At 41.5% G+C, this 15,229-nt stretch overlaps 1 protein-coding gene across 1 annotated transcript in view; it reads right to left on the bottom strand.

The window, feature by feature from the left end:
* The window catches only part of AGBL1 (ATP/GTP binding protein like 1), a 293,048-nt gene that overhangs the window by 199,936 nt on the left and 77,883 nt on the right, over nt 1-15,229 (bottom strand). The window contains exons 15-17 of the mRNA XM_009635035.1: nt 14,357-14,444; nt 6,231-6,375; nt 2,847-3,000 (exon numbers count right to left, since the gene is read on the bottom strand). Of these exons, the coding sequence (XP_009633330.1) occupies nt 2,847-3,000; nt 6,231-6,375; nt 14,357-14,444 (387 nt within the window). The remainder of the gene's footprint in view (nt 1-2,846; nt 3,001-6,230; nt 6,376-14,356; nt 14,445-15,229) is intronic.

The raw sequence follows: 15,229 nt of genomic DNA, 5'->3' as shown, positions 1-15,229 counted from the left end.
ATGGGTTTTCTACATGTTCTGTTTTGATTGAGTTCAATTCGTTCATGGGTAGATCTACAAAGTCCTCAATCTTATTGCACTGCAAAGCCTCAGACAAAGAGTTATTTAGTGGCACATGATTTCATGGCCTTTTGGTCAGGTCTACAAGCTCCCACTGAATTCATGTAAGATCACAAACCAGGGGATATTTCTATCCCTCAAGAAGAGAGGACTTCAGCCACATAATTGGGATTTGAACCCAGATGCTGAATATTACAACAGCCTGAAGCATTCAAAACAAGGATCTGTCCAAATTGTTCATAGATCCTTTATGAATCTTTCAGCAAATCTACGCTGAATGAGCCAAGCCCTGCCTTCACAAACGGGTTAATGACCTCTGGAAACCCGCCAGATTCTCTTTCAACACTGCGAAATGCATTCTGATACGCTCCGAGCATACAGAGCTCCAAAAAATGGCAATGCCTCCTAATATTGTCACATTTATATCATGATGCTCCCTAAAAGCAGGGTGACTCTTGGGGTGTTATTGTGCTAGTCAGTACTGTGGTGGTGTTCCCTCACGATCCTCATTTCAGTATCCGTGCCCTTAAATTGTCTTGCATATCGGCTGTAAGTCCTGCACATACAGAGGCCATCTGTTCTCCCGTGCTGTACCACTCCTGGCACAATAAGGTTTGGGTCCAGGGCTATCCCCAAGGACTGTGGATGGTATAGAGTCTAGCGTATATATGCAACTATGTTTCCCTCTTGTGTCTGGTCCTCCCAATCCTCCCAGCTATGTGTCTGGTGTCAAAGGTAAAAGCACCCCTAAATATTCCTGCTTTAGTTCCATTGGTTCAGGTCTGTGATTTTCTTCCAGAGTTTTTAATCCTGATCACTGGATCTGCATGACTGCAGCAGACCTGGGTATGTTGTGGAGCTAGCCAGAAAGCAAGAATCCTGTTTTACAAAAATGTTGAAGATTTTGAAATTGGGGGTTTTTTGCTTTCCTATGGCAAAGCACACCTTTCAGAAGGTTGTTTCAAAGCCAAAGGTGCTTAAATTCAGTTTAGCACATTCACTTATCATGTGACTGACCCACTCCAAATCCTTGCTTTGATAAATCCAAACATTAAGCTTAGCTTTTGCTTTGTACCTTCATTGGAAAGGCAACTCGCTTCGGCAGAAAAACTTGTTCACTGCATGTCTCTTCTGGATGGCTCCAATCCTCAAATAAAATATTCCAACTTACTTTCAGTTGCCCTATTGGCAGTTGACCTTCTGCCATGAGGTTTAGAAATTGCTGGCGAGAGCTAACATCTAACCAGGTGATCACCTGCAGCATGCCAAAGTCTTCTTCATATAACCAACCTCCCCCCCCAACTCACACCCACTGGTTTTCTGTTCTATTTTTCATTATCATGGGAAAAAAGTGCCTCTCTTCATGTCACCACAGCCAAACCCCCTAATCCTGTGTCATATGTGCTACTGTAGTGTAAATAACGCTAATAATAGCAACACCAACAAACCAATTTTCTCTCTGACTCTGCCTCCAGTTTCCGCCACCCATGTAGCCTGTACTTGGCAATTTCCTCTAAAATTTCAACCTAGAAAAGCACGTTCGTGTTCAGAAGTTTGCTAATTCAGGGTAAACGCTCAATTTATAATAAAATTATTATAATAAAAAGGTATGAGCTCAGGATGATTACACTGTAATGTCAGCATAACTGCAGTTACTGTGCTCTAAACCTGAACCAGGGAAGATAGCAATAATTTTCACCAACTGTGAATTCTGAGGTTCCTTTTAGTTTATGCATGTAGCGTGGACATTATGAGAAGTCCTACTCACATACCACCACATACCCCTGAAAGGAGAATTCTGCAATGAGAAATGTGGTTCATATCACAGAATCCCTTTGGATATTTTCAGCCTAATATCTGGGCGAGATGATGATGATATATATTTGCTTAATATCCAAAAAGATCTTAAGACAATTTAAATTTCCATAAACCCTTGAAGTTCTCCACCTGTGTTATAGATGTGTGAAGAGCAGAGATAAAAAAAATCAGTTTGTGCCTTGTTACTGACTCAAGTAAAAAAGTCAACCTACACATAAGTAGTTAGTCACTTCGGCTCTCAAATCAAAGCTAACCCAACGTGATGCTAACCAGAATCTTCTTATCGCTTGCTGTTAATTACAGAAACTTGCATATCTTAATCTTGTTAGTCAAGGCCACTGAAGGTGTAAATCTTTGACCTTCACAATGAAAAATAACCACTTCTAGATATAACCTGGCAGTTGCAATATTTACCATTTGATAGTACACCATCAGTTAGGACTCTGACAGAATGCAAGGAGCTATATTGTGTCCAGGAGGATCTACCAGGCACGTTGCAGGAGCTGGAATTTGACCAGAACACTTCAATTGCTGTCCACAGCTGGGAAAGATCTTGCAGTTTTCTTTGGTTTGGGTTTTTTTATTTGCAAGTTTGAGACCTCAATATAAATAAATTTCAATTTGGAACATCAACCAAAAAAAAAAAACCCAACCAACTTTCTCTTTAAACTGGATATTTGAACACAGTTTCTTGCTGTTGGAGATATTTGATACTGAACTTTGTAATTTTTTTCAGATTATTAAAGAAATATTTCAAGTAAAAAATGGTGTCAGCTCTCCTCCCTCCTCCGTGTAAAATCTGTAATTTTAAAAAGTGTTGTAATTGGTTATTCCCCATATTTAGATTTCTTTTTCCAAAGTGAGAAAGGCAAGAAAATCAACATATTCACAAAGCAGGTTGTCGTTGCCACTGCTGACATGACCACAAGTTGCCAGCATCTTTTTTAACGCTTCATTTGGCTACTTACAGAATTGCTCCAAGTCGTCTCTTTTTTTAGAGTCTGGCATGGCAGTGATTGTGAGCAGTGGGCATGGATTTCCTCCTAGCGTCTGGCAGAGCGTCTGCTGCCTCCAGTAAACCTTCTTGGGGTTCCTATTTTGTTCCAGGATATCAAGATGGGACTGAGAAAGAAGTAAGGAAGCAGATTTATAAATGAGTTGACAGTCTATAAGATCTGATTTTATTCTACTAGTTGTGTGCTATTGTTGGTACTAATTTCATCTCTTGCTAACTGCCCAGCTTCTCTCTTCTGCCAGTTAACATCATCACCGTGTACGTCCCACGAATACGGCACAAGCCATTCAGAACACATCCCAGTTCGCTGGAGCTGCAGAGGACTATTATTTTTATATCATTTCACCTGAACAGTTCCTAGGTGTTTTTGTTATCAGTGTAAAGGAATTTCTATGCATACATGAAGCCCAAAAGAGACCTGCCTGCTCCTTGTATTTTAATAGGGACTGTGCAGAAATGTGAGAAAACTCTCTGGTTTTAAGGTTTTATGGAACTGACTGGTTTGCTGGCAAGCGCATGCCAGTGAAACTTGGGAACAACTCCACACTGGAGACAGACAAAAAGTTTACATAGAAACAACATTTTGTACAATCAGTAGCAGGAAATTTTAAGAGCGTCTTTCCAAGAAGTTATTTAAAAAAGGAGATTTTCTCCTCCCCCCCCCCGCAAAGTTTATGGCAGTTTAAATAAATCTTAAGTCCAACAGCTTTTTGAGAAATTTGAGAAAGAATTGGCAGCTTAAAAAAAATATGACTTTCTGGAACAAATTCTAATTGCCTCATTAGACACATAGCCACTCGCCACCCACACACCAGATGACATGCAGTTCTCTCTGTTTGTACTGTAATTGCGAGTGGCAAGAGGAGCATAAGCAATCCTACCGTGGGGTGTTGCTAAGTGTTGTTGAACACCAGTTGTCTCTCAATTGGTAGAAAGAGGTACGTTACAGCATGCATGCTTGTCCTAACAGTGCTTAAAGTACACACCAATGCACTGAACAGCCCTTATACAGTAACTTTTTGTCTTTACAAGTCTTTACAGGAGTAAATTTTAACCAACATTTATGGGACAAGACATTGCTGTTCCTCAAACCTTGGAGCTCGCTGTCTTTCAGACTGCTTTCCCAGTATCCATTTGGATGCAAACACAGAACTGAAATTTACAGTTATCTATGTCATAAAACAATTAACATACTGCTCTGTAGAGTAAATTCAATTATTAGACACATCTAACGATCTCACATAGATACAGAGAACTCAATATAATCATTTACTTATGTTCCTGATATCCAGTGAAACTTAATTGGGTATAGCTGCCACACAGACTTCAGCTAGAGATCCAAACAATTAACACTGTGATGTAAAAATAGATAAATTACTGTTCATAAAATAAATATAATTACTAATGGACAAAAAGTAATGAACTGCAGAGTGCATCCCGTTCAAATAGGATTCTGCAATGTATATTCCTGTAAATATGCCTATAACTATTAAATATATATGATATTTAAAAACATTTCCAAATTACTAACTCCACATACAAGTTTATCTTCTTCCCCAAAGTACTATGTATTTAATTGAGCCCTTGGGTTCATAATCATTTTTAATTTATTATTGATATGTAAAACCAACATACTTCACCACTGGACAAATGCTTTAAAATTAAATCTACTGGTGCACAAACTTGATTTAGTTTATTTACTGTGGAAATTAAAGTAACATAGAAATGTTCAAATTGCATCACTCAACATTTTGCGTTAGTCCAAGCAAAGGAGCCTCATAGAATTATTAGACACAACAGTTTTTCTTTGGCTAAAGAGATGGACATGACAATCTATCATTCTTTTCCATCCATAATTTCCATTTGCCAAACTTTATGGTCCTTACTAAGTCTGAGTTCATTTAAACTTTTTCTGGGGCAAAATTCCCTTTAACTTCAACGAGCATTTTATTTGAAGAGGCAGTGAAATACTTCAAGACTTGGCCCTGCAAGCGTAGGAATAACATCTTTTTCATCTCTATTCTATTCATTCAGGAGCAGGTGAGATATTCAGGGATTCCCAGAGCATACAAACTCTCCAAGCCTCTCTTGCTTTTGTGCCAGCAGAAGATAGAAATCAATAACAGTAAAATAGTGATGAGGCACTGCATTTCAGTAATAGAGTATGGTAGTGAGTAAGTCCACCCAGTTCTTCAGTATTGCATTTGTCTTTTGCCCTACAGACTGTAGCATATACATGCCTCCAAGGCTAGAGGTCAAACCCCACTACTGGAGACTACTCTCTCTCTCATTGATTTTGAGGAGTAGCTGGTACCCGTAAATCTAATGAGAAGTGAGCTGGCAGGCATATTTTGAACTGTGAAGGCTTGACTGGCCCTCTCCCAGATATTGAAAGCAGTTTCTTTGAACATCTATAATGGGATGCAAAGCAGTTGGCAAGAGACTGTTGTCTGAGTTGGAATTAATCTAAGCCTAACTACGCTGGCATGCTGAGCAGCACGGCTAGTAAGTGGGAGAGGACACTGTCTCCCTTGAAAGCATAGGCTTTCACATCTGGTAATAGCAAACTGATACCATTGTAAAAAATAGAGCAAGCCCAAACTTCATCAACCCACACCAGCATTTATTGCCCATAAAAAGTACTGATAATGGAAACAGGGGGGGAAGAAAGGGAACTGGTCTACTGGAACTGTGTCTTCTTTTTCAGTAATGTCTTTCTCATCTTTAACAACAAAGCAAAGCTACTCCCAGAACCATTCCTTTTCTTTCTTTTACCCTACCTTCCTTTCAGACCTTGAGCTCTCCTACATCAATCATAGAGAAAGCACAACGGATGCATTTCCCAGAAAATTCCCTTACCATCCACCCCTAGCTAGAAGAGGCTGTAGAAAAAAAATCCTTCCCCAGGAAGCAAACTTGGCACAACTCAATAATACAATTTACACCTTAGACTGGTATTCATTTAGTTTCTGTACTGACAGCACTGATGGGGGTGTCACAGATGCCTACAGACACTCCAACTGGCACAGAGGACACAGCTGACAAAACATTCACATTCCAGTACTGTGGTATGGCTGGATGCAGCTCTGGAAGCTGAGCTGTTACCTTCTGTCAAGAGAAGGAGTGGGCAGCTTTCAATTCTGACTTGTCATTATCTTTAGCCCCTTGCTTCTCAGCCCAGGCAAATGGAGACATCTTTGGTTTATGTTATCATCTGACCAGTATAAGCACTAATGGTTTGTACCTCAGCTTACCACACACAGAAATTTCTCTACGCTATCTCAAAATCTCATACCCAAGGCCCATTAGCTTATCTAGGTAGACATATCCACATTACCATCATTGTGGAGTAAGTGTAGGGGTAATGGTAGGCCAGATAGCAGACGTCATTTTTGTGAGGGAACTTGATGCTGAAGGTGAGCGTGTAGTAGCATTTTCCTCTCATGCCTCCTCCTGCAACTGCACTGCAGTGGTAGTGGTTTCTGGAGAAAGAGAGAAGTAGATGGTTATCGTCTCCATATGCACAGCTGGAACAGCTGTGAAAGAACCAAGCATTCAGAGAATTGTCTGCTCTGGATGAGTTTTCATTTCATGCTGTAGATGGGCTCCAAACTCAACCAGTCATTGTACCAAGACTGGGAAAGCCCCATACAATGACAATCAATCCAATCCCAGAAGTGAACAGGTACAAAAATATAACACAGTGCTAAACAACATCCAGTAACACAGCAATGCACCCACAGGCTGTACGAAAGTTAGAGAAACCGCAGCTCCACTAGACGGAGATGCAAACAGGATCACGACGGTAAGTACCACCGCCCAAGGCGGTACACAGGATTCAAGGGTGCCTTGAGATTCACGCGGCACACAAAGAGCAGCAGGGAGTTAAGAGGCAGAACTGTGGGTGGCAGTACTGGGCACAGCCAGTCCCAGCTAGCCATGTGCTGCTGATGGGAGGGAACACTCGCGTAGGAAAACAACGGTTTGTTTCATTTTGTGAAGGTGCAAAGAAGAAGCCAGCTAATACTAGTTCATACAGCAGAGTCCAGACAGATTTAAACTAATGCATTCAGCTAACACTGCTGTATTACTTCCAACATCCAAATTACCTTGCTCAGAGATGCAGGTACCTATTCACAACCCTGAACAATGCCATGTGAAAATATGTGAAAGCCTGTGAAAGACTGGAGACTTAGAAAATGTGAATACCCTACCAAACCAATCATTCAGTTCCACTGTTCCACCACAGGAAGAAAAAGGATATTCTAAGAATAAAAAAAAAATTAATATAAATAAATAGGACATACATAAAACATTTTCAAATAACATCAAAGGCTCTTTCCTGAGTAGGGAGAGGAGGAGAGTGGGTTTGGGGAGAGACTGCACACAGAGGAGAAGTGACCTCATACAGATTTGCTGGTTGTAAGCTACCCAAAAAGTCCTCTCTTTTGGATCCCTCCTTTTCAAAGGCTTGAGCCTCTCCTTTGCCAGGGAGCAGCAAGGACCAGTTACTCCCTAAAAGATGGGGAGCTGACCTTGATACGGAAGCCAGCAGAGCAGGGGTCTCACCAGCCAGGGTCCCCTCCCACAGTGCCTGAGCAGGTCATGCCTAAGCTAGGTGGAGCATAGAGGTTCAACCATGCATCATCAGACAAGTTTGTGGTGATGAGGCAGGTCTGGGTCAAGCCAGAAGGTCCATCCATGGGTCAGGATCCAGATCACCAGAGTTCATAGCAGATCACAGACACAGCAGTGACTGAGCTGGAGCCTCACTACAGCAGAGCTCAGCCAGGGACCCAGAGGCCAGGACAGAGCTTAAACAGAGCTCCTGGGCACAGGGGCAGAGGGTGCAGGTGAGGCTGGCCAGGGTCATCAAGGTCTAGTAAGAGCACTCAGGGCTTTGACACTCCCTTTGTTAAAACTACAAAATCTTAAAAAGAGTTTCTCAGTCTAGTCCCAGGACCAGATCTCTTGCAGGAGACTTACTCTGATAAAGAAATGACTTTAGGCTGAGTAAGAAAGTTTTCTTTCGGCAGAGATGAAGAGACAATTCATGCACTTTAGGGAGAAGCCTCACAGCAAACTGCATCCATAAATACATTTCAAACAATATTTTTCCCACATTGCACCAATTATGCTGTTGCCGAACCTTCTGATTCTGAAGGACTGTGAGGTTTCTTTGACAAATGTTATCATCAATGTTGCATTAAAATGCAAAATAGAAGAGGCAACCAAAAGATGCAATTTCAGCTCCTGAAATTTACAGTACTGGTTTATTTTGCTGCTGTTCATTTTTATTCAAAGGGGTGGAGAGAAAAGATAATTATTCTTGTCAAATTCTCCAAAATAATCAGCTCTCTTTCATAAAGAAGACACAATACAATGCTGCTGGGTTTTCACCTGAATTTAATAGTTAGGAACATGTGGGGTGAGTGATACTGACTGGATCAATAGATAGTACAGGAACACTGAGTCACAGCGGCAAACTGAAAAGCCTATGATTTTATTCTCAGTTGAACCCTTCACCCCAACATTTCTTTTGCAAATAAACCACCTTAATATTGGACAAAGAGACTCAGAGGGAAAAAAAATGAACCCACAAATATAGAAACAGCTAGTTAGTTCCTACGTATGTATTTCAGTGGATACAGGATTTGAGTCTTTTTTTTTTAAGGCAGGACAATGACATTTAATCTCCTTTCTTCTAATTTTGACAGTGAAGAATAATTAAGAACCATTTCTTGTGTAGTGCATAAGGAAAGTGCTCATTTCCATAGCCTCTATTATATTCGGTGTCACTTGGATGGTTAGAGGACCTAATTCATAAAGAACTGTCACAAAGCGCTGAGAACTTCTGAGTCCTCCCCTCCAAATTCACATTTGCAGTCAGAGGTGTGGGAGGAAGCCACTGCCTAAATATCTTACATACTCATCGGGGAAAGTATTCCCACCTGTCCCTGCTGCTCCAGTAAAGGCTTCTCCCTCTACGGTCTGTAATTGTGCAACCAAAAATCTCTCTCCTGTCTAAAAGGCCACTTAACCCTGAGGTTTTGCACCACCAGCACCTCTGACCTTGATGATGCTCTGGCAGTCAACGGTTCTTACTGCTGGCGGCGCCCGGGTAGCACAATGCGAGGGTACCGATGCACAGCACCCTCACTGAACTGCTTCACAGCACATTTCCTTCTTGCTTTGAGCACCTCTGCAGTTTCAGCAAACTGCCTGCCCAGAATGGGTATTTTCAAACTTTTGAATCACTTTGACACCTGCTTCAACCTATAGAGCAAACTATCTGGTAGTAATGGGAAGTTCACAAGTGGCTTTGTGAGGCTTCAATATTCTTCACGCACGTGTTAAGAAGAAAAAAACACCTGTATGTAAGCAGCATAAATGATCATCTATTCCTATTGCATATAATCTGGTCTCCTCACAATCCACCATTCAATGCAGTAGCTCTGAATCTTTTTAAAAGAAACCTTAAAAAAAAAAATTAGCATTTTTCTTCCTTGCCTCCCTCTCCTCCTCCTGCTGTCACCCCAAGATAGCTCTATTGCCTCCTTGTTCCTCCACCAGGCTGATAGTTTTGCTGCCTCACCCCTTTTTTCATCACAACACTCTACCATACCAGCATGAAGCCAAATTAACAAGCAAGGGAGAGGAAAGGAAAAAGACCCTTGCAACATCTGGTCCTCGCTACCTTATTTGTGTTCTCTTTTTAAAAATGTTCACAAAGCCTCACATGCTCTCTAGAAACTAATGCACTGATTATTGGAAAGAAAATAAGAGACCAAAGTGTGGGGTTTTTAATCAGCATGCAAGCTGTATCTACTGTGCCTTTCAGTCACTTTGTAATAGTTAAATCATTTTGCTTGCTGTTCTTCAGAAATAACATACAGGTAGTATATTTCTAGCACAGCCGTGATGGAAAGTTACTTAATTATAATACTACTTATCACTCACTCTGCACAATCATTTTTTGAGCTTAAAAGACCTTTGCAAGAATTATCTAGTTAAAACTTGCTCCCCATTTATCTATTCCCATTCTTTGGGTGACAAATAAGCAACTTGAATTTTCCATCATTTATAGATGGGAAAACTGAGGCACAGACAGGTGAAGCCACTTGGCCAAAAGATACAGGCAGGTCAGTAAAGGAGCTGGATTGTAACTCAGGAATTTAAAAGCACTACACAACGCAAGAACATCTCTTCGTCATCTCATCTTTAGACTTCCTGTCTGCAGCATTGAGTAGAGAACAAACCACAGGTAGGTGGATAGAATACAGCATTGTATCAGCTTAGGCTAAAGCCGCCTGCTTAGGCAGAAGGAAATATCAATATCCCAGATTTCTAGGCCATTTCAAAACAGAGCCCAAATGGAAGATAATTATTTATTACTTCTAATCTGCTGATGCATTCCTTTTGTCCAAAATTCTTCTACCATGTCCTCATTTTATGTGTCCTGACCTTCTTACATCTCTAAGTGTGGCTACTAAGTGCAATATGCTTTAGTCATACCTTGGTTCATACCACAAAAAAAACCCCCAGTATTTAATCCTTTATGGGGCATGGCTGTTACTTTGGAGTCTGCCACATTGGAAACTGGAAAATGCGCAATACAGCTTCCCTTCCAAGGGCCAAATCCATGGTAAGGCATCTTTATTGTCAAGAGTGCAGGCAGAATCCCAGTCGAAGCAGAATATTCCTACATCCATCTTGCTATTAAGGCCTTCAGTCGTATTATAAAGGTCAGGTGCCCTCAGACTGAGACTGGTGTCTCAGCCCTCTCTTGTAGATATCATTAGACCCGAGAGGTGGCTTGCTATTGCTGGGATGACGATTTCATCTAATGTGATTACAAGGATGCCAAAGAGAAGAGAGAAGACCTAGTTCTGACACTGCTGTGATCACCTTACAGCCACGTCTTTAGTGGTGATGTGAGAACAAAACGCTCCATGTACCTCATTACTATCTGCGAACCGACTATTGTCTGGAAAAGCTGGAGGTTAGATAATATGGTTAGAATGAGCCTCAAAACCAAAGGAACAAGCACATTGTCACCAATTCAGCATGTTGCCATTGTGCCTTAAATAATTTGCTGGAAAGGAATATTATTCAGCAGATAAAAGCTGCCAAGACAGCAAGTGAATTAGATGATCGTATAGTAACTGCAACTGTGTTTACCATGGGTGTATCCTGTCACTTTAGAGAGAGGCAATAAAATTGAGCAGAAGTGTCACTCAGCTTCCTTTTGACAAGAGCACTGCTAATATTCACCAGAACATAAAAACTCTTGTGAGACATACGGGGAAAGGTACGCAGTGACAGAGCTGTGCCACACCATTCATCTTTATGAGTGAACTATCCCATCCTCAGTGAAGATGAATGTCAGCAAAGATCAGCCAACATGCATCACCCAGACATTTTGGGAATGTGCCTTTCCTCCCACTGTCCTTCAGCTCAGAGGTTGCTCTCAATAAGAGCCCTCCTGCAAAAGCAATTAAGGGCATCTTTGAGTTCCTCCTTATTTTTCTAAGTGTATCACTCTTTTCCCATATTCATTAATAATTCTTGGGAAAAGTCATTAGATGAGGTTCCCTTCAAAAGATGCCAGCCCCACCCCAGGATACCTGCGACCAGGGTGAATGGAAGTGAAGTGAGCTCTTTCCCCAAAACACAAGCAGCACAATATCTTTACAGCAATCTCATCTCCTCCTATTCTGAACCAAAGTCTGAGCAATTTATATCATAGAATCATAGAATCATATATATACACTTTCTTCACATTCCCTCCCACATAGAACTTCTCATGACTGGGAATCTCTTCTGTAATCACTGAAACAAAAAGATTAGAGTTTCAGTAGAGGTGAAAGTGCATATATGTGGGTGTGTGTATGTGCATTCCTGTCTATACAAAAACATGTTTAAACCTGGAATAAACAGTAAATGAGATAGACAAGTAGTTATCCTAGGTGAATATGTTGACATATAATTCAATGTACAGTTAGAAAACACAGAATATTCCAAATCAATAAAACTCCGTTCTGTCACATATTCTGAACAAGAATCTGTTTACAAGCTTAATTGTACAATCATGGCTTAATCTCGGAAGTCAGCTGCTGTTTAATCACCGCACAATAACTGCCTTGTTAATGACGTGAGAAGCCACGGCTACGGGAATCAGCGCGTAGTTTGCCCAGCCAGAAGCCCATACTCACAGAAGTCGGAGGTTACAGGCATGCAAAGGGAAGCCACTGCACCACGGTACATTAGCTCTTGAGGTAGAAAAGGTTAGGTGAATAAAGGTTAGTGAAGAGCACTTGGAACAAAATAAAATAGCTACTCAAATTGCTACAGACAGGATGCCAGGTTGAGAGAGGATAATCTGAGCCCTCAGCACCGCACCGCCCCCACCAAAACAATACAAAAAAAATAAAAAAGAGAAAAGACATTACAACAGATACTTAGGATGACTTGGAATTTTTTTGTATCAAAACAAGTTTGAGGCTCTGCTGCTTCTGAAGACAGCCCACTGTCATTGTTTGGGTTTATTGTCTCACCAAATACCCTTCTGAACATAGCCACCTCTGAACCCCACAGTAAAATCATGAACTACAACACAATTTCTTAAAAAGAGAAAGCCCATTATTTCACACCAGTTTCTAAAATCAGCCTCAGCACATGAGCTCATGAAGGAGTACTACTGAGAGCATCAGGAAAGTTCAGCTCTGTCCCAAGAGCACTACTTACCGTGCCAGACAATTATCATCATTGTTAATTGTGGCTACACCTTTTGTTTGCCTGTATTTCCCTGCCCATCTACAGTCACTGGGTAGCCCATGTCCTATGTTTCAGCTGCAAGGTATTAGGGGCAAGGACCAGACTTTTGGTTTGTTTAGACAGTGCCTAGTGCAGTTCCCATGGAGTCCTGAGACAATGAGGCATTTTGGTGATGCAAATTGGTGAATAGGAAGCATGATAGAAAAAATAATTAGAAGGAAAAAAAAAAAATGGGAAAACCTGTCACTCAGGCATTCTCAGCAACAGCTTTCAGGTCATGACAGGTAAAGCCAGGTTAAAATAGTTAACACCAAATGCTGCGGTACTTGGTGACAAAGTATGTGAACTTCACCCATGATGTTCTACCAGTTCATCCTCAACATCTGACCTCTTTTTTCCAGTGCAGGGCTCCTCTTCCTGCTTGCACCACCCCAGGCTGCATCATTCCCAGCCATCCCACTCACAGGCACTCAATCAAATGCATTTACTCACACCTGTAATTTTCCCACTTGTTCTATTCTCTCCCCCAGCCTTCAACTCTGCACAGATTTTCTAATCCAAAACATACCAATTATCCTAGTCCTGAAAACCCTTTCAATCATCTCTTTGAAATAATTAACACGTGTTGTGGATAACATTTTGGAAGTCCCGAGAAAAGAAAGCAGGGTTCATTCAACCTACTGAAACCCCAAGCTCTGAACTTGTCTCCTTTGACTGTAATAACCAGATGAAACAGGGATCAATTTTCTGCATGAAAATGAGATACCTGGGTGAGAATGTTTCTCACATGAGTCAAGCTCAGCTCAGATACACGTTAAAGATGAGACTGATCTAGTGTTTTTCTTCTGAGGTGCTGACACACTGTAGAAACAGCCTGAAACAGGGAACTTGCATAAATATCAGCCCTGAGCTTGTCAGAACTCCTTTACACCACTGTTGCCTGGCCCCCGTAGAAAGATAAATGTTCCTGTATGACCGTGAGTAAGGCCAATCCCTACTGTTTCTGCTATCAGGACAAGGTCTATAGGCAGTGCCATGGTGCCATTAAGTGTGGTCCACTGAGCAGTTTGCCTTCTAGGATTTGAGTTCCAGCTTTGCAGAGAAGGGAAGCTGGTGAAGATACTAAGGTACAGAGATAGATTCACAAACAAACAAATAAATATGTATTTGTATATGTTTATTTCTACCTATATTTATAGGTGTACTTAGTGTGCATGTGTATACATATACACACACACCACTATGTATATGTTAACCCTTCTTTAGCTCCCCAGCTCCTACGTCTCTTAGAAAAGTCAATGTATGCAAAAGAAAAATAATGATTCCATCCAGCTCATTTCTTCCTGGACGGGGGAAAAAGCCAACTACACTACATTCACGGGTTAAGCTTCTTTGTATTCCGGGCTGCATCAGCAAGGTTTGAGCATCCTCAAATCCCTTTCCTCCTCCCCTTCCTCCTGGGGAAGTGAATTATGCACATGCCCTGTTTCTCCCCAGGCATCTAATATTCGAGATCTCACTTGTTTCCTGAAGCTGGAAGCACATAACACATTGAACTAGCACCAATCCAGAGACATTTGAAGCAGGTGGCACTGGTGGTCAAAGGTTAACAACATCAACACAGTTAACAGGAGGGGAACAGAGGGGAAAGGAAGCCAGAAATTATTCACTAAAAAACACACTTACTTGTAGTAGCAGATATCATGGCCTGCCCGAAGCCAGCGAGGCCTGCCCTGGAGAGCTTCCTTCACTGAATACATGACCGGCTGCATGCCTAGGCAAAACAAGACAGCTTCAAGTGACATCACTTCCCTGGCTGGAAAAGACAGGGATGGGGAGGAAAAGACTAAACAAGAAGCATCGCTGTGCTCTCTCTGCAGATAGTTTATGTAAAGTAAATACATTTCCCAAAGCCCCATGCTTTGCTCTGATATAGCCATGTCTGTACAAAAAGTACCTCCAGAAGACACGAGATGAACAAAGTTCATTAGAAAATAAATTATCTGACCAGCTTTTGCAAAGGAGGACTTCAAATTGCTGCATTTACAAACAGAGGAAGGGGAAAAAAAAGAGAATAGGAACTGAGGTATCAACAAGATCAATAATTTGGTTAGTCCAATATTTTATGCTTGGCTGCACCATTACTGAATCCTTAATCCTACCACGGCATTAGAGATCTGCGATGCATCCAGTACCGTACCTTCAGAAAGTAACAAGCAAAACTAGAAGATTTTAAACTTGCCATGAGAACCAAATAATACCTATGTGTCATAAATGCTGATAACGATAGCATCCCTCTTTGTACCATATTATCCCAGAAAATTACTCCTTCCTGACCTCCGTAATATTACCATTTCATGGCCTGAGGTACGAGGCTTTCTCTGATCTGAGCTGCGTATACACAACTCACAGCTCCATGAAGCCAGCCCATCTGCAGACAGGCTTTGTATCAGATTCCTTTACGCTACACACCTTCCTGCTCTTTTTCAGGTACCGTAAGGATCCTGTCCTCGCCAGCGAAGCTCTGGTGTCCCTGGGGTGTCCCTGAGGAGGTGTTGG

This window comes from Egretta garzetta, unplaced genomic scaffold (assembly GCF_000687185.1).
Source record: "Egretta garzetta isolate BGI_Z169 unplaced genomic scaffold, ASM68718v1 scaffold322, whole genome shotgun sequence".
Taxonomy (NCBI): Eukaryota; Metazoa; Chordata; class Aves; order Pelecaniformes; family Ardeidae; genus Egretta; species Egretta garzetta.
Note: the sequence above shows the minus strand (reverse complement) of the source record. Positions and strands in the feature narration are given on the sequence as shown.